We start from the raw sequence: 18,787 nt of genomic DNA, 5'->3' as shown, positions 1-18,787 counted from the left end.
GGCACGCTGCGGGGCGAAGGGGGACCTAGCTCACCTGCGGTGGCAATTTCCGGTCATCCAAACTTTCTGGCTCGAAATCAGGTCAAAGATTAGAGACATATGCGGGATTTTACTCCCTATGGACCAACTAGTAATGCGACTCACCAGACGATGGATCTTACCCCCGCTTTGGTCCCACTGCCCGACTGATCACTCAACTACTTATGGCCGCCCGCCTTACAAGAGCCCGATTTTGGAAGGAAGTAGAGGGCCCCCACATAGCATATTTGTGGGTAAAAGTCTGGGAACTCCTGCTGATAGACAAACTAACAGCGGCAATAAAAGGTAAGACACCCAAATTCACAAACATATGGGGCTCATTCCTAGACCACGTGGAAGAAAAAGAGCATATGTTTTTCCAACCGAGACTGATTAAATACCTTTGCCAGCCCTAAAATGCAATTGACACTTTGAATGTAATTATTAAATGCTCATACACCAATGAGAGAGAGATACAGCCTCACAAAAAGAAACCCACAGGGCTCTTAGAAGAATTGTTGGTAACCCTGGAGAGAGAAAATGTTTATTTTTTTTATTTTTATTTATTTATTTATTTCTCTTCTTGTTTCTCTTTTTTTCTTGAGTTCTACCGGTCACCAAGCTATCTTTGTCTACTCCCAGAGGTTGTTTACGAAATCTTATACATTTGATGAATTATAAATGTTAGAATGAAATGTTGATGTTTCCTCAACGAACTAATTGTTGTTATAACTGCAGCGACAAACTATGAACTTTATATTCTCACAAATGGTGCCGAAATCGAGATAACTGATGAATTGCAATTGATTCCGGTCTAGATCATTGCTACACAGTCGTGAGATTAATTATATCACTATTTGCAATGATATATGAAGAATTTTGTGTGTAATCAACATTTCAATAAAAAGATTTTGACCCAAAAAAAAGTGTGTTTCAAAGGCCCTAATTTATTTTTGCAACATGGAACCAAATTACAAGGAGGCCTTGAGTCTCTCCGGTCCATTGGGTGTCAAAAGAGATTAACAGAGAGTTAGTGATGTTTGGACATTCAATCACTGAACCCCCACAAGGAAATGTATGTCTATAATGATATGCACCTTTTTGTGGCCTGGTCATTTCAACCATCTATTCTGAAACCCCCTTTGTTGTTATCAACTGGACACCTCCGACCATACAATGACCCCATGAGCTCTACCCCTTAGCCAGTATATTTAGAATTGGTTAAACAAGGGAAGCATCACATTTGGTGGAAGACAGTTAATTCATGACTAGTAATAAATAACCTGCCTTTGAACCCTGTTTTCACAAGTGCTCAGATACAGGCCTTTCCTCTGGACAAACAGATCAGAGTTCTGAATGAATGAGCGTGCATGGCCACAAGGGCAAATGTTATGTGGCTAGGATGTCAAAGGATACATAAAAGGCAACATGGAATACCAGGCTGATGAGCCCAGCTGACCGAGTGACCCCGGACACCACGTCATCTCATCACGTGCCCTCAGGCCAATCAGTCGCCTCTGAACCTATAGCACCTATAGGTGCCTGCCCTTCGTGCCCAATCCCAATCTCTCTTGTGCCCCTCTAGGCCTTCCCATGATGATGACGTGTTTTGTGAATATAACCAAAGTGTAACATGTTTTCTACAGGGCGCTCTCTGCGTGAGCAGAGTAGGTTCTGCTTGCCCTAATTTTAGATAAAAACCTTTAATATCACTCTCACTTGGTCTTGGTCTCATTCCCTCCTGGGATGTGCTCTTACTGACTCTGTTGGGTGATTTAACAGCATTATTGGGGGGTCTCTCACCTTCACTTGCTTGCTACCACCATCTACGCCAACAGTGCCCTAATTTGGCTCAGTAAGTAGGACTTGTCTTAATGTATAGCAAAGTGTTCACTGTGTCTTCTTTATAATTTGACCAATGTTTATAACCAACATCACTATTAACTTTATATGTGTTCTTTGCATTTTTTATTCCAGCAACGGTGCTGTACCAATCACCCTGTGGCCTGGCCTACATTGCCCCACCTATGGCTTTACACAATTACAATTGTCCCATACTATGCCTTCTATTACAATTGTCCCATACTATGCCTTCTTGTACGCCTGGTGTGCACCTGATGTAGCCCCCCACACCATGAGGTGAGGCTTTACTGACTGTGCATGTACTCAAATGTTTAGCTACTATGCCTTCCTGTACACCTGATATAGCCCCCCCTCACAATGAGACGAGGCTTACTGGGCTGTGCACGTTCAACTTACCTCATGCTGTATCTATCTGCTTGGTCCCACACTATGTAGACCATGTTACCACAATTGTACTGTAACTAGCGCCTAGATGCCCAAGGGTTTTGTGCGCCCAAATAAATGTAATAAATAAATAAATGCCAAACCCTGTGAGCCAGCCCAGTAGAGAAGAAGGTAATCGGGTGGTTCACGGAAGAGGGAGGAAACAGAAAGAAAGTGATTTTTTTGCAACCAAGCACTATAATGGTTACAGGGGACTGAGAGACCTGAAGTATGAGTCTTGGGAGAGACCACGAAAATGGTCATACTTAACGACTGAAATGGGCTGACAGAGCCTGCAGAGGGACATTAAGAAAGCAAGTGAATTGAGTCTGAATGACCGTTACGGGAGCCTGAGACACACGTATTATAAGCCTTTGGAGAGGCTACCAGAGTTGTAATGATTCTCAAATGAACAGGGCCAGGAGTGCCCTCCTAGAGACCATGAGAAAATAAATGTATATGAATCTGGATGATTTAAAGCAAAAAGGAGAAGATTAAAACAGCAGCGCCCAAAGGTGTGGAAGAAGGGTACCAGGAATATCCCTCTACAGAGACAAACTAAGCCCTTAAATCTATATCAAGAGCTACAGAGTCTGAGTGCGAAACACGCAATGAACCCGGAGAGACTTTTGATATACTTTCAAAAATTCCGTTGAAGCCAATCTAAACGGAAATCAAGAACTATCTTTCTTGGAACAATATACCTTTTTCCCCCCCGAGTCCGGCTAAAGGTAAATCGCCAGAAGCTGAACAGTGTGGGGTTGTTTAGCTGTCATGTATTGTGGTAGGACGAATTAGAAGTAGGTTTTGGACGGAGGTCATTCCTTTTTTGGCTTTGAACACGGACGCGCCATTAGTTAATTTTGTTAGGCAGGGAATATCATGTTAGCAATGGGGAGAGTTAAGCCTTTTTATCATGATTTAAATAAACATTTGAAAAATGTTCCCAGTGCGTCAGACTCTGTTTTTTTATCAGTCGTTTTTTATTGGACACGTCTTAATGGGGTGTACTGTTAAATAGTGGGAACCTGCACACACCACATGGGGCGGTATTCCGACAATTATAAAAACATTCTTCCTTAAATGGCTTATGAAGTACAATGTCCGGCCATTCTGTTTCCTAGACATCAAGGTAAAAGCAAACAAATGTTAAAGTGCAGGCAAACTGTACCAGATTGTATACATGACAATAAATAAAAGCATGAGAAACTTCAAGCAGACAGGGATACAGGGGAGTGACAACTGACATTATCTCCTATATTGTAACCAACTGAATGTGTCCAGATGAATCTTAAAGAAGACCTGATATTTCATAGTACTTTAAGAAGAAGTTCCATTTTCCATCTCTTTATTGCCCAACAATGTTTAGAGGTACAAATGGTAAAATATACATCATGGGCAAGGTTTATAAGCATTATATCTCTATAATCAGATTATTTTATCATTGATTTTAGTTGCCACCTTTTAGAAAAATATGATAGTGGCAGTTGTCCAGCCCCGGTCTGTTCTTTTCTCAACCAGAATAGCGTGCTCTGTATGTATTATTAGAAAGCTTCTAGCAGAAGGTTACTTTCATCAATGATAATTGTTTTTAACTGGATAAGGACACAGTTATGTTTTACATTTTACTGTGGAAATATCGGTTTACTATGGTACATACTCATCAAGTGTTGTGGTCCAGAATTGTATCCTGTTCTTCAAGAATTTCAATTTCTTACAGAACTGTTGTTCTATACTTGAGATGTCTTTGCCTCCTTCAAGTTCCACAGTATGTTCACCTTGCTGTTCGGTTTCATTTTCAGGCTGATCCAGATCCTGGTTGATGGAAACTGGAACATTATTCTCAGTTTCATCTGCATTTTGCAGTTCTCCCAGTTCTCGTTCTAGCTGTAGATGGCAAAGTGCTATCATTGTTTTTCAAATTGCATTGAGTCAAATCATTCCACAGTGAGAAACAACAGTATATGTTTACAATATAAAAACAAGCATTGGCAATGCCAACAGTTTTGGCTTTTGTTTACGCATGGGAAAGACATTTGACAGACACCACTGTGGTGGTGTTAACTGCCCATCAATGTTATCAGCTGTAAAGTGGTGCAATTACCTGGGCATATAATAGCAGTGCCTGGCAAATGCCTAATGCGTGTACACAAACAAAAGCTGTTATCTTCACCAATGCTTGTTTTTTTTAAAGAGGAAGGACACACATATAAATCGAGCGGATGACGGTAGACCTGGTTGAGACATTTTCATCACATCAACAGTGCGTTTACAGCTCAAATTAAGTCATTAATTCTCAAAAGACTGCTTTGAAAAAACACTGGCAGGCGCTTTGAGCACAAAGTTTGATGGTGAGCCATAATAAAGGCAGCTCAGAGAGATCCCAGAATGATGTGTTTTGGTTGGTTAGGGGCAAGAAGTGGGTGGGAATGACCATAGGGAGTACACTGCTATAGGACGTCAATAGGTGGGCAAATAACCAAACAACAGCTACAAGCTTTGTGTTGCTCCTCCTATGCCATTTCTCCCTAGCTGTACCCTAATGAAAGTTTCTGCATATATTTGGGCTTTAGCACCACCTACCAGTCAAAACTAAAAATCACCAGCCGCCACTGAATTTGGGTGAACTGAGGGCACAAGTTAATTGAATATAGAGGTAGCATGGTGCTTCCCCGAGTGAAAGCATGCTGTTGCCTGGACTGCCGTGTTGTCTTTCTGAGTCGTGTGCATTTCCTCGCGTTCTGGGGAAGTTGATGAGCGAGGCCAGTTGCTCGCACACAAACCTAGTGCAATAATGTATTCGTTCTAGCTTCCAGTAATGACTAGGCGGTACTAAGTACAAGACTACAATATTTATAATGCGCCATGGTGTCATGATATGATATTATAGGTTATTTATAACGCGCTTAATACCCAGAGGTTTCTAAGCGCGGATCCGGGGATCGAACCTGTGTCCGTGTCTCCGTGTCGTCTTGCTTCCAAGGCAAGCACGTTGCCGCTGAGCTATCCTCCCGGGACAATGAACACAATTATGGAAATTACACTTTTGGCACACTGCATATCACGATTCTTACGTTGAGTCGCATAACATGATACATATACTATAAGGCACATGACAGTGAGCTGGCACTGAGCCACCTTAATTCTTTGAGGAAGTTCCAGGAATACACACAGCAGGCTTTTGTGATAGGGCGCCCCAAAACGTATTTAACAGAAAGACGATACCCGGGTTTGATGAGATGTATTCTTTCAGTAAATCTTTCAGACTATTCCTGCATTGGAAAATAGCGGGGCCTTGTCGGGGATCCCATATGATAGTAGGTCATGCAGACTGTGCATATCTTAAGGCGGTGCCAAGTGCCAAGATTTAGAAACATGATATGAGCCGGCATATGCCAATTCCTGAGCAGGCTTGGAGCCTACTGAATCATTAGTGACTACAGCAGCCGCCATGCACGTCTGGGAAATAGCTTCTGGGCAACTCACTGCTGACTAGAGCTGTGCAGCAGAGGCAACAATAGCGCAAACCTGGATTTGCAACTGTTGCTGGTTGTGTCCTAGTTTTGTTTTTATGATATGATAGCATTAATTGATTTATGACTAATGTTTATTGTGTATGATGAGTTTTAGTGTGTAACACATGATAATGTGCATTTTTAAGTATGTCTGTTTTAACTGTGTTATTTTAAAATGTGTAATTGAAATAGTGTGAAAAGATTGCAATCCAATCAAATGTACTTTAAACTAATACAAAAAAAAGATATACTTTATTTACAGTTTTACTACAAATGACGTGGCTTTTATCATCAGGAAAACTCGCTGATATACTTCCAATTCAACGCGAGATTAGTGATTTGGAGTTTTACAAAGATAAACATTTACAAAGTTAGATAAAGTCTGATACAGTTATATAAAAATGTAGATTTTCAGAATAAGGGTATGGTTCCGACGAGTTTCATTCACCATTGTTCTAAATGAATAGCGGAAGATGGCTGACACGGTGTCTGCTGCATGTGCCTTTGAGACACTTCCTTCTTATCCCGTTCCTGAATATCTACTTCTGAGGGGTGACTTTTTGAGAGGATGAACAATGTGCAGTTTTAACAAATGCGGAAAATGGTTGACTAATGATATGTTTTTCGCTATTCTAAACAGGTTAAACATAAAACAGCGATAGATTAACGCGCATGTATCTTTGGACAGGTGCTCCACTCGACAAGGCGCGATCCAAATGAGTGAGATGCAGCCCAGTTGCTGCTTGTGCTAACTGTGTGGAAAAACAAGCCCCAGAGTTTGCAATTACTCAATCAGAGACCAAGGGGCTCCTGCTTCCTAGCAGTGGCCCAGTGATGCAAGTCATATAACGCTCATCTTCAAATGACACTTTTTGCCAGGAGTGCTGCCGGCGCTCTACAATTATTTTGCATTTGTATTAGGTTTAGGTGTAGGATGAGCGCTGTGGCTGGACACACAGAGGGAGGTGAAGGATGCCAGCACCAATTTAAATCCTGTTTCACAAATGTTATCACGCCAATCAATTACGCTTTTACAAATTTGAAATTAATAATCAATAAGTATTTCCTTTAAAATATAGGTAGCAGATGGGAAAATAAAAGCAGCAACGGTGCAGGTCGCAGATGTGGATGGCACCGGGACCAGAATATGTGGCAGAGAGCCTGCGGAATAGCAGCATTTACAACCACTCGAGATCAGACCTGCCAGACAGAGATCCGTGGCCGCAGCCGAGGAGGCTTGTGCTAGCCGACATGGAATGGCAATGGAGGGAACACGGACACTCGCTGGAACAACTTGCAAGCCTGGAGTGGGGGGGGGGGGGGTTACATAGAAGCGGGTGAGGGGGAAGCAGCGGCTGCCCCCAAGGGGGTCGGAACAGTGGAGCGAAGAGCTGAGTGTGCTGTGTGTCACAGACTGATGGGCCCCCCACTCCTCTGGTTTGTTGGGTGATGGCCAGTGCCAGAGGAGCGTGGCGGGAGAAGGAACACCTTCTCCTAACACCCCTAAGCTGTGGTCACTTGCACCAACACCACCATATCTCAACCTTGCATGAGTGCTGTTATTGCGCTGCACTTATCCAAAAACACAGTGCACGGAAGCAACTACTTAGAAAATGTAATTTAAGGGATGATCAGATCAACGATCCCCAAGGCAGCTCACTAATAAACCCAAGGAACGTCACAGGACTGGGCGAACATCAGACTGAGTAAAAGCATGAACGAACGACGCAACACAAAAAAAGAGTGATCGAATGCTAACATAAAATGGCTGCCCTCCATACAGAAACACAGACTGCAGAACCAATCACATCCTCCTGACCTCATTATCTGCACAGCCAATCAGGTCATTTTTACAACAGGAGACACTGGAACACCACCCACTAATCAGAATATGGAGAATTTGAAAGCCATTTTACAAAACACATATCTTTAACAAAACTTCTTTATTTTAAAACCAAATACATCAAAATATGTAACATAACTTAAAAGATGTTGTAAATATTTTTCAAAGCAATAATCAAGTCAAATAAACATGGCTGACAAATTCACGACACAGTAGAAAATCAGCCAAATAGTGCAAACAGAGGTGTGTTGTGGAGGAGATGGGTGGGAAACCCCTATAGATTTCCCTTGGCCATGGGCGTTAAAAGGGTGGAACACATGGTCAAACTACACAATATCCATCCTCATATGTCAAGCTGCATTGAAAAGCATTACAAACCTGCACCCAAAGCCCCTATTTCAAGCTCTCATGTTAAAGCTCTTATTTTAATGACAACGGTTTCAGCTTTATCGCTTTCAGCGCCACCACCACCTAATAGCAAAAACGAATTAACATCTAAGTAGTCTGTTTCCATTGATTCGATGTGATGTATGACAAAGTCCTCTGCCTGTATTGTGTTATGGGGAGATCAGACTCCACTAGACAAACAAAGTTCATATTCTAAGCATTTAAACAAACATATTGGAAACATTTCTGGTGCTGGCATTCATAGGCTATCAGCTAAAACCAATACTATGAAAGTAAAATAAACATGTAGACTGCAAATCAGTGTAGACAATGCTGCACTCTGAAAGGAAACGTATCCATGACTGATTGACAATATTACAAAAATATTCTAATAATAATATAGATTACAAGATTTAAAGTTATTAATGAATAAGATTAACACAAGTTAAGGAGTTTGGTACAACAAACAACACTCAAAGAATGTATTATATAAAAAATAAGGCATGTGTGAGATAAGGGCAGGGAGCCCTCTTTTTTGAAGGGGGCTTGACTCCAGAGGGTTACGTCAAAACTGTAGAGAGGGAATAGAGTCAAAAGCTACCCTTGTCATTAACGCTCTGGTAGTTTTCTATGATAAGCAGTGGAGCTAAAGTAGCGTATGTCAGTTTAGCTCATCCAAGGAACACAAGGGAGTGAAATTATTTACAAACATAAAAATGCAATTTATTGATTTCTCAAAAACAAATGTTTCAAACAGCGACATATGCCATCTTAGGCACAGGAAAGAACATTGTATACAAATCTCAAGTGATTATGCATATAGGTGGGTTAGTACAACTGAAGTGACTGTAGTTTTGTGTGTTGCTAACAAATGAGGCAACACGTAACCGTTGTCACCTATATGCATAAACACTTGAGATTTGTATACAATGTTCTTTCCTGTGCCTAAAATGGCATATGTCGCTGTTTTAAACATTTGTTTTTGAGAAATCAATAAATTGCATTTTTATGTTTGTAAAAAAATTTCACTCCCTTGTGTTCCTTGGATGAGCTAAACTGACATACGCTACTTTAGCTCTACTGCTTACCATAGAAAACTACCAGAGCGTTAATGACAAGGGTAGCTTTTGACTCTATTCTCTATAACATAAATATACTGCTTCCTACTATACTCATTACTGAAATGTTTTGAAATGTGTATGAATACAGCTACGTTGTTTACACTATGCATGTTAGTTCCATGTCCAGTGAGAACGTGGTGAGCATGAAAGTTGAATAATTCTGAACGTTTTGGGGAGTCGAATGCAGATTACTTTTTACAATGCGTTTTCATTGGCTTCCAGCACCTTCATAGGTTATATAAAGGACAAAATGGCGCCTATTTTTTACTATACAGGTTGTACTTGAATGGTTAGCAACCTTTGAGAAATGATCTGTCCATCACCGGTTTTCAGATAGGCTCCTTGGAGGACCATACAAACACCATGCTAGGTAAGTATTTAATGTATTGAAGACAGAGGGTGGTTAGCTACTTATACTTTATAGAGATTGTGTCTTTATTTTGACATGGAGTTTTTGTTTTTTTAAGGTGTTCAAGTCCTACATCTTCAGAATAATTTGCTGCATGTATTTGATAACAAATTTGTTATACTCCTCAAATGGACTTTAGTGGGTAAAGCTTCAGTAATGAATAAATATTATTTTTGACAATATGAATTACACAAATATAATGATTCTTTTTCATTTCTATTTTGTATTAGTGATATGTGTATGAAGTTAGATGCTTATTCTCCCGAAGAAGGGTGTGGAGTCACCCAAAAATGGTTTAGAAAAAAAACATTACCATCTTGTTTTGTGAGCATATCTGACATTAAGGACCCTTGAATGAGTAGATATATTTTTTGGCAATGTATGGATGAAGTGACCAGAATATGGATTTCTCTCACCTGATTCTTCTTTGAGGCTTTTCGACTTTGTTCCTTCTTTTTCTTTGTGTCGTGGACTGCTCTCCGGCCAGAGAAGAGATAGGGCATGTCTCTGTTGGATGCCACTGCACCCGATGGAATAAACAACCTCAGTGGTGTGGGATCCCGAGGCAGCCCTTGTAGGGAAAAAGCCTTACGGCACACAAAATAAAATCCTCCTTAAGTGAGATTCCAGAGCCTCCGTAGCTGATGACAAGCCAGCAGAATGGAAATAACCCGGGTAAGACGGGGACCTGGAAGGATCCTTCAGGTCTTAGTGGTCAGAGGCACGGAGACAGCCTGAGGAAGCAGAGTGCCAGAGCACAGTGGGAGAGGGAAAAGGAGGATAGGTCAGTGGAGAAGAAAGGAGCCAGGAGCGTTCCACGGCAATAGGAGCAAGTCGGACAGAGCTGGGGGGGGGGGTATGAACAAGGTTAAGGGTTGGAAGGAACATCACAGGAAAACAAGCAGAGTTACTCACAGCGTTTAGCCCGGCAGAACGTAAGGGTTGCAACGCACCATGCTGCAGTCCTACAGCACTGATAAGGCACAGTGGCCATCTTGGAAACAGATAGACTGCAGATGCCACTTGCACTGCGGCCGTAGTAGAACAACAGTGGATACTAGACGCCAGCGTTTCCAGATCCTCCACCGAGGGAACATGACAGCATTACTGAATTACATTTTTCTGAATTGTTTTGTACTTTTATAATTTTGTGTATGCCTTACCTTTGGATATAAAACAACATACTTTGAGTGGTGTTGTTTGTGCCATACTCCATTACTTATGCTAAAGAGAATGTAATCGTATTAATTAATAACTAACTCTTGTAAGTTGATTCACAATATTTACAAAAAATATGCAAAGAATAATATAGTGTATCAGTTAGGAATATTTTTCCTTTCAGAGTGCGCCATTGTCTACACTGATTTGCAGTGGGCATATTTGTTTTTTACTTAAAGTCGCCTGCCTGGCCTGGGATGGTGGCTGTGGTAGTCATGGCATCCTCTGCCACCACCCGCACTGTGATGCTGGGCCTGAAGCTGGTACTTCGGGTTCCCCCAGAGCACTCCACCTCTCCCCAGATCTGCAGCCGGGGTGTAGCACCAAAGATAACCACACCTGTTCCCTCCCTTTCCGTTTAGCAAATCGTCCTACCTAAGTAAAGAATCAGAGACCTGGTGCTCACCTAATTAACCTCATCCAAAGGTGGCCTCCTGAGCCAGGCAAAATAGATGTAAATCTGACCTAACCTCTGAACGATGGTGTTCCACAGAGCACAGTTGCTCTGGAAGCCCAGAGAAAATCTAATACACAGACAAGGTTCACTCGACAGCATAGAGTTGCAAGCATGAAAACCACGACGACAGACGAGACTAAAGAAGGCGTGGCAGTAGAGCCGCGCATCACAGTGTTTTTCAAGTACACACAGGTGAAATGAATTGCTGATCGCCACAGCATAAAATCCGCAGGCTACACTAACGATCATAAACAAATGCAGAGTGTGTATCAGGGGGAAGGGGCTTGGGCCCATAGAGTGCGGCTGAAAGGAGTCAACGATTGAGAGCCAAAAGCAATTAGTGTTAAAGTCAAGTGGAGGCACCGAGAAGGAAGGAGGCGGCTGAGGTCGTAACACGGAGGAGAAGGAAGGACGCTATAAACATGGGCGTAGGACATGGGTGACAAATCCCCCCGCACAATTTTAAGAGGGGGGATATAATAGCTTTTATCCCTCCAGATTATTTGTGTCTCTGCTGCTGTAAAATACGACTGCAGCCTGCAGTTGTCATTTAAGCTTGCAAAAGTTAAAGTAGAGTCTACTTTAACTTTTGCATTCTTACAGTAGACTGACCACTGGCGTAACTGGGGCCCCCGCAGTGCAGGGGACCCCACCAGAACATTTTCTGGGAGGGGGCCCCACTTGGGCAAAAAGAAATTAAAAAAAAATGTTCAACACATTTTTTTTTGGGGGGGGGGGGGATTTCACTCTGCCTTCACAAAGAAGTTATTTCTGTAACATAAATCATTTCTTTATGAAGGCAGAGTGACCACAAAAAGAAACTTTCTTTTTGAAGTCCGAGGACTCCCCTCCCATCCCATGCCATGGAAGACCCTAGGCTGGAGGTCTCCATGTCATGGGGTGGGGTGGATGGAGCCCTATGACTTCAAAAAGAAGTTTATTTTTTAAGTCACTCTGCATTCATGTAGAAATTATTTCCATTATGGTTTGCTCCTTAACGGAAATCATTTCTTGATGAAGGCAGAGTGACTTAAAAAAGAAATCATTTCTTTTTGAAGTAATAGGGCTCCTCTCAACCCCATGACGTGTACGTGTGTGAGTGTATGGTGAAAGGGTGCACACTGAAATGTATGGGTGGGTGCCTTGGTGTGTGCGCCTGTACGGTGAAAGTGTGCACACTTAAATGTATGGATGGCTGTGCATGTGTTTATATGGTGAATGGTGTGTGTGCTTGCGTTCAGGTGTGCAACAAAACCTACATTTCGCGGGGGCTAACCCTTCAAATGTTGGGAGAGGCGCTAACTTCACGGGCGGTGGGAACCGGGCAAACTTATTTGTGTGGGGGCATCTCATTTCTTTACGCATTGTAATGAGACTATTCTAGTGCAGCTTTAATGTTACAAGCAGTTAACTCTCCCCTATATGGTTGAAAGCCCCCACTTATGGACTGCTGCGAGAATGAGTGGTCTCCTGTTCCCTCTCTACCCTTCCAATCACTCCCCTGGCATGTAAGTACTAAACCCACATCACAATTTCAATTGGCTTAAAAATTGGGCATTTGAATGCAGGTACTAACAGTGAAATGCTTTATGATAGTAATTGTTGGGCTCTTGTTAACAGCGAAACTCAGGTGCCGTTTAACATCTGTGTACTGTTCTGTCCCGCAACTGGTCTGAAGGTCAGCCAAGTCGGGTCAACATAGGCCAACATTTCAGGGGGTTGGGGGAGTGCTGAATCCCAGTCAACTCGTTGCACCACTACTTGTGTTTAATGCCTTGATTACTTATTGCTAATCTTCATTACTACTAACCCTATGCTTCCCCGTCCCAGTACTTGTGTATGAGGCACTCTGCCTCATGCACAAGTACTGGGATGTGGTAGAGGTACATGGAGGTAATGCCTGACTTAGCTACCTGTAATCTTCATTACTACTAGTCTCACTCGTCCTCAACCCATTACTTACCTATGAGGCAAGGAGTCTCATACGTAAGCTCTGGGACAAGGAAGAGGGACGTGGAGGTAATTCTGGGTCAAGGAGCTGATTTTGGAGGTTGGGGTAGGGGTGGGAGGGAGAGGGGATGTGTGTGGGTGGGGCGGGATTGTCCGACATATCATAATGGTTGTCTCCATGCTAAGCAGGCATGATATGTGGTATTAGTGGCTAGAGAGGCATTTTGGTGCAGACAGTCGAATCATTCTTCAGTTTGGTATGACTTTTTTTTATAACTGGGCATTTCTTATAAAGCAGTCATGCTAAGTGTAATTACCTGGCTAGACTGGCATTTGGGTGCTGCCAGACAAGCCGTTTCTTACTGTGGCATTGTATATTTTTCTGGGCATCTGTGATGAAATGATATGATATAAGTCATTTATAACGCACCTGTACACAAGTGTTTCTAGGCACGACAAAACAAGGGAGGGAAGATAGAGGGAGGACAAGACAAACGATCTTAGTAGGCCTTTTGTCATTCAGATCGTGCAAGTGCGAGAATGAGAAGTGCAAGGGGAATGGGAGGGGATAAGTGCAAGGGAGAGGGGAGGGAAACACAGGGAAGCAATGCCCTGAGTAAGTGCAGGCTGGGCAGCACAGCTCTGGGTAGTGCAAGGAGAACAAGGGACTGTAGGGTTACAGTTACAGCCCCTAAGTGGTTGTATGCCCAGAGGCAGTGCAGGGGTGACTGATCAAGAAAAAGTCTGGACTCAGTGAGACTCTGAGGATAGCCAATCAACCAGTCAGTACAGCAGACTGGTAGGTCGGGTAGGCCAGCAGGGGAGGGAGAGAGAGAAAGAAGAGGAGAAGAGGAACGTTTTGAGCTGCTTCCAGATCTTCAGGTGGTCCGACTCAAGTTTGAGAGGGGCTGGGAGGCCTTTCCACAGGGATGCCCCTGCAGAGGAGAGATATCTACCCCCCTTCCCACTCTCTGCCTGGAGAAGCGTCTAACCCTTAGAGAGTTGGAGGTACCTGAGCGAAGGGCTTGAGAAGGAAGGTATTTTGGAAGAGAGCGTTGGATGTAGTGTGGGCTCGAGCCCAGAAAGCTTTGTGGACAATGCAAAGGGTATTGAACTTGATCCTTGTAGCAACCGGGAGCCAGTGGAGGGATTTCAGGGCTGGAGAGATACGATCCCTGGGCTTGAGGCCAAGGATAAGTCTTGCAGTCCTGTTCTGTATTAGTTGCAAAGGGTGGAGAGTAGAGGAAGGCAAGTTGAAAAATAGGCTGTTGCAGTAGTCCAGCCTAGAGAGAACCAAGGCTCTGGAGACAGTGAGCTTCTGGGGGAAAGTGAGAAAGGGAAGAGTCCCTGTGAGGAGGAGCAGCTGGTAGTGGGACAGGAGCAGCTGGTAGTGGGACAGGAGCAGCTGGTAGTGGGACAGGAGCAGCTGGTAGTGGGACTTCTTGGCGACGTCTGAGATGTGAGGAGAGAAAGAGAGAGTGGAGTCAAAGATGACGACAATGATTTGCCTCGAAGGAAGAGGGCCCAAGGCTGGCGGCCAGACTGCGAGAGGGAAAGCAGGGGCAGGGGTCCCAATGAGAAGGATCTCCATCTTACTGGCATTAAGGGAGAGAGATTGTTGGAGGTGCACCAATCCTGAATCGTGTATAGACAGTCAGGAATGAGAGAGAGAGAGAGAGAGAGAGAGAGAGAGAGAGAGGAGAAGAATCTGAGGGGAGCCTGAAGGAAAGCTAAGTGTCATCCGCATAAGAGGAAAAGGTAGAGATCAGGTGGGCCAAAGGAACTCAAGGAGAGGTTGAAAAACCAGGGTGAGAGGATGGAGCCCTGGGGAACGCCACAGGTATAGAGAGATGTGGCGGAGAGAAAGGGACCAAGTTGCATCTGGGAGGGGCGGTCCAAGAGGTAGGAAGTCAGCTACTCAAGGGCCTGATCCGTGATGCGCAGGTTCTCATGGAGTCGATTGATCAGGATGGCGTGGTTGACCATGTCGAAAGCAGAGGAAATATCAAGGAGGATGAAAACGGAAGGAATGCTGTAATCAAGGTTAGAGAGCAGATCTTCACAGGTGTTCAGGAGAACAGTTTCCGTGCCTCTGGCAGCTCTAAAGCCAGACTGATGGTCATGGAGACAACAGATTCAGTGTGGAGAGTAAGCTGGGAGATGGCCAGGTTTTTCCAACAGTTTGCCCAGGAAAGGGGTGATGGAGATTGGGCGATAGTTTGCCAGGCAGGAAAGGCAGACAGCTTCTTGACGAGTGGGTGCAAAAGGGAATGCTTAACGGGAGAGGGGAACGTTCCAGTGGTGAAAGAGTGATTACAGAAATCGGCCAAGGCTGGAGCGAGGGTGTCAATATGGTCCTTGATCGTTTTAGAGGAGCAGGGGAGCACCTTTTTGGACAACACTTTCATAGATCGGACCTGTCTAGAAACCTCATCAGGTATTGTCAGAGAAAAAGAGGAGAAAGGAGGTGTTAGGCAGAATCCTGTGCAGTGCCCTTAGGGACCACTACCCACAATTAAGACTACAGGTGGCAATACAAGTTTTACCTTTGGTACAAGCCTGTACTACTATGTTAGAGTGGTAGCAGTAGCGGAGCAGCCAGGCTTATCTCAAGAGTATATGAGCAGTAGCAGAGATTACACAAAGGGACCACAATTACTGTGGCTCAAGCAAACACTGACTCAAGGTTTCAGGTAGAAAAATGTAAGTACATTTATTTTTAAACCATTTGTTATAAACACGATACTTCTATTAAATTCAAAACCACACGTAAAATACACTACAACTAACCAATTCACTTTGTACGGTATAGATCAAGGTAAGTACCGTGTGTTTGAATGGACCGGTGTTACGAAAGTAGACACGTTACCGTTAATACGGTTGCGATCACTTTTTGACAGTTCGGTCTACTAAATAAACGCGTATCCGTGACAAGAAATGCTACCGGGGCAAAAACACACTTAGCACCTGAGATACCCAGAGAGAGTTGGGGGCAAAAATCATGACAATAAATTAGTTAGGCAGACAGAATCGAAGAACACTCACAGACAGGAATTCAAGAGTCAAAGGGCCGGAAGCCAGTGTCAAGTGACACCGGGTGCCTGTTGTGGAGGATTACACCATGATAGAACGTAGCCAAGAGTACTTTGATATTGTCAATGTTCGGAAGCAAAAGTTATAAGGAGGGAAGATTAAGGACAAGCCTTAAAGAAGACAAATAGGGATTCACCCAAATTCCTCAAGCAGGACACAGTACCTTTCTCAAACGATGAAGCTGGTGCCAAGGAAGTTGTTCCTGGTATTTTCCCGCAGACCCACGATTCCTGGAGCTTCGGCACGAAGGAGGACGATGAGGGTCTGCACCATGCAGGGATGAGGCCAGCACAGCAACGATGAATAAAAGGTGCGCTCCTTAAAAACAGGAGAGGCTCTTCAGGTGGCTATCCGGACCACTACAGCAGTGTGCAGTGATTTCGACCACGAAGGGATTCCTCTGACTAAAGAAGATGAGCTGGTTATCCCCACCAGGCTAAAGGGAAGAAGACTCCGGACTGGATCTTCTCTTAGTCGTTGAAGGGTAGATAGCTCAGGACTGCAGCAGGGCTTCACCTGTACGGGATAGTTGCAGCAGTCGACCTCTCCTCCGCTTCTCTTCGGTTCCTTGTAGTTCCAGTGGCGACTCTCTGACTTCCAGCCCAAGAGACCTGCCTTTTATGCGAAAATCCCCCATTTACACAGCCTGGCTGTCAATCACCCAGCAGGGGGTTGTCCGGGCCGGACAACCACCTCAGCCAATCATGGCAAAGTGCGACTTGGGTTTCCTAGCATACCCTGTGCAGGGGGTGACTACACCCCTCCCTCACATTCAGCCCACCTAGACACCCAGGCGCCTGGAGGAGGGCTTCTTGGCAGAAGCCCGCCGAAAGACAGTGAACAAAGAAGGCAAACCTGGTTTGCCGTGCTAAGTAAAACACAAGAAGGAGTTTAAAAAAAAGAAATGGCGAATAAACCGCACCAGAGCCAAAAGAAAAAGCATTTGGTCAAGCCGGTTTAAGTTCGAGGCTAATACAATAGCCTACAATATTACCACAGTTATATAAGATAACCGTGGTAGAAAATTAGGGTAGATACCACTGCCACCAGCCAAGTCTAAATGTTAAAAGAGTGAAACAATGCTCTAGGAGGTACAGATTAAAAAGAGCTAAGAGTTAACCCTTCAAGTACTCCATGTGAGATGGAGTGTACTGGATCTGTGGTTAATTTGACTAAGTAAAGTTAATGGCAACTTTAACTTTTTCTGGGGGACAGTAGTCAGCCTCAGAAATGGAGTCGTGGGAAGTCTAAAAGACAACCCTGTGTCACTGCACTGAAGGTGCTGTGTAACACACAAAAGAATGGGCTACTGAAGTGGTCTACTCCAGAGTCCATAATCACAAAAACAGATGAAATACATATGGCAAAACACAGGTAAGAGTGGAAAAAAGGGGTACACTCTTACCAGGTGGAAAACCAAACTCCAGAAATCCAGCAAAGCTTCTGGGGGACTCACTAGGTAAGGGAAATTAGCCATAAAATGATAATTCTCCCTAACAGGAGGAAGAGAAGTAGAGATGGCCAAAGGGGGGCCAAGAGAGGAAGAGGGAGAGGAAGAGGAGATGGAGGACAGGATGTCCTGAGTTTTAGCAGAGAAGTGAGAGAACAGAGCCATACAGAGGGCCTGGGAGAGAACAGTAGAGGTAAAGACTGCAACAGGATTGACCAGTTACTTTCAGATTTTAAAGAGTTTGGTCGTGTTGTTAGAGGCCACAGAGACGCAGGCTTGAATGTGTGTTCTCTTCTGATGAGTGTTATTGCTTTGACTGGCATTTTGGTGCAACCAGTCTAGGTATGTCTAAATGTGGCCTGGCATGCTTTACTGTAATGTTATTACGTGTCTACAATGGTCTACCTTGTGCAGACAGTTGGACATGTTTTCATTGTGGCATGGCATTTTTAATAGCAAAGCATTAATGTTCCTGTGCACTGTTGGTGACTTGCATGTATTGGATTGGTGTTACACTACGAAACCATTGCAAACACTATGGCTTTTTAGCCAATTTTTCTCAAAGTGTGCTGCATATTGCATTAAAACACATATTTATATCTTTTTCCGAGTGCAGTGTGTGGCATACCCCTTCAACAGCACATTGGAGCGTATTGCGCAAGCATAATCTAGGCTGGCCCAGAGTGTGGCACAACCTGTTATTTGTTGCAAAGTTGGGGGGGGTCCCCTCAGCATGGCTCGCATCGGGGCCCCTACATTTTGTGTTACATCACTGAGACTGACTGTCTGCAACTTCTGCTGCTGCCCTGCACCTGCGCTTAATGAACGTGCCCAGGCCGGGGAACAAGCAAACTGCACGTGCCCTGCCTGAGCAGTGCACTTCTGCGCAGCCTCAGCCTTAGTTTTTCAGAACGAAGGAGAAGCCAGGCAGCGACGCGTGCTCCAGTGACTCTGTGCTCGTGAATGCGTGTGTGTTATCGAGGGAGACAGAGTGAGAACAGGATGAGCAGGCAGCATCTTCCGTAAGGTAAATCAGTCAA

At 44.0% G+C, this 18,787-nt stretch overlaps 1 protein-coding gene across 2 annotated transcripts in view; it reads right to left on the bottom strand.

Annotated features, from left to right (window-relative positions):
- The window catches only part of LRRC9 (leucine rich repeat containing 9), a 2,495,628-nt gene that overhangs the window by 1,827,730 nt on the left and 649,111 nt on the right, over positions 1 to 18,787 (bottom strand). For both annotated transcript variants that reach the window (XM_069638901.1, XM_069638902.1), the window contains one exon: positions 3,965 to 4,191. In XM_069638901.1, coding sequence (XP_069495002.1) covers positions 3,965 to 4,191 — 227 coding nt within the window. The remainder of the gene's footprint in view (positions 1 to 3,964; positions 4,192 to 18,787) is intronic.

Source organism: Ambystoma mexicanum, chromosome 14 (genome assembly GCF_040938575.1).
Source record: "Ambystoma mexicanum isolate Mex_15411 chromosome 14, UKY_AmexF1_1, whole genome shotgun sequence".
Lineage (NCBI taxonomy): Eukaryota > Metazoa > Chordata > Amphibia > Caudata > Ambystomatidae > Ambystoma > Ambystoma mexicanum.
The sequence above is the reverse complement of the archived record's forward strand: the minus strand, read 5'-3'. Positions and strand labels throughout refer to the sequence as shown.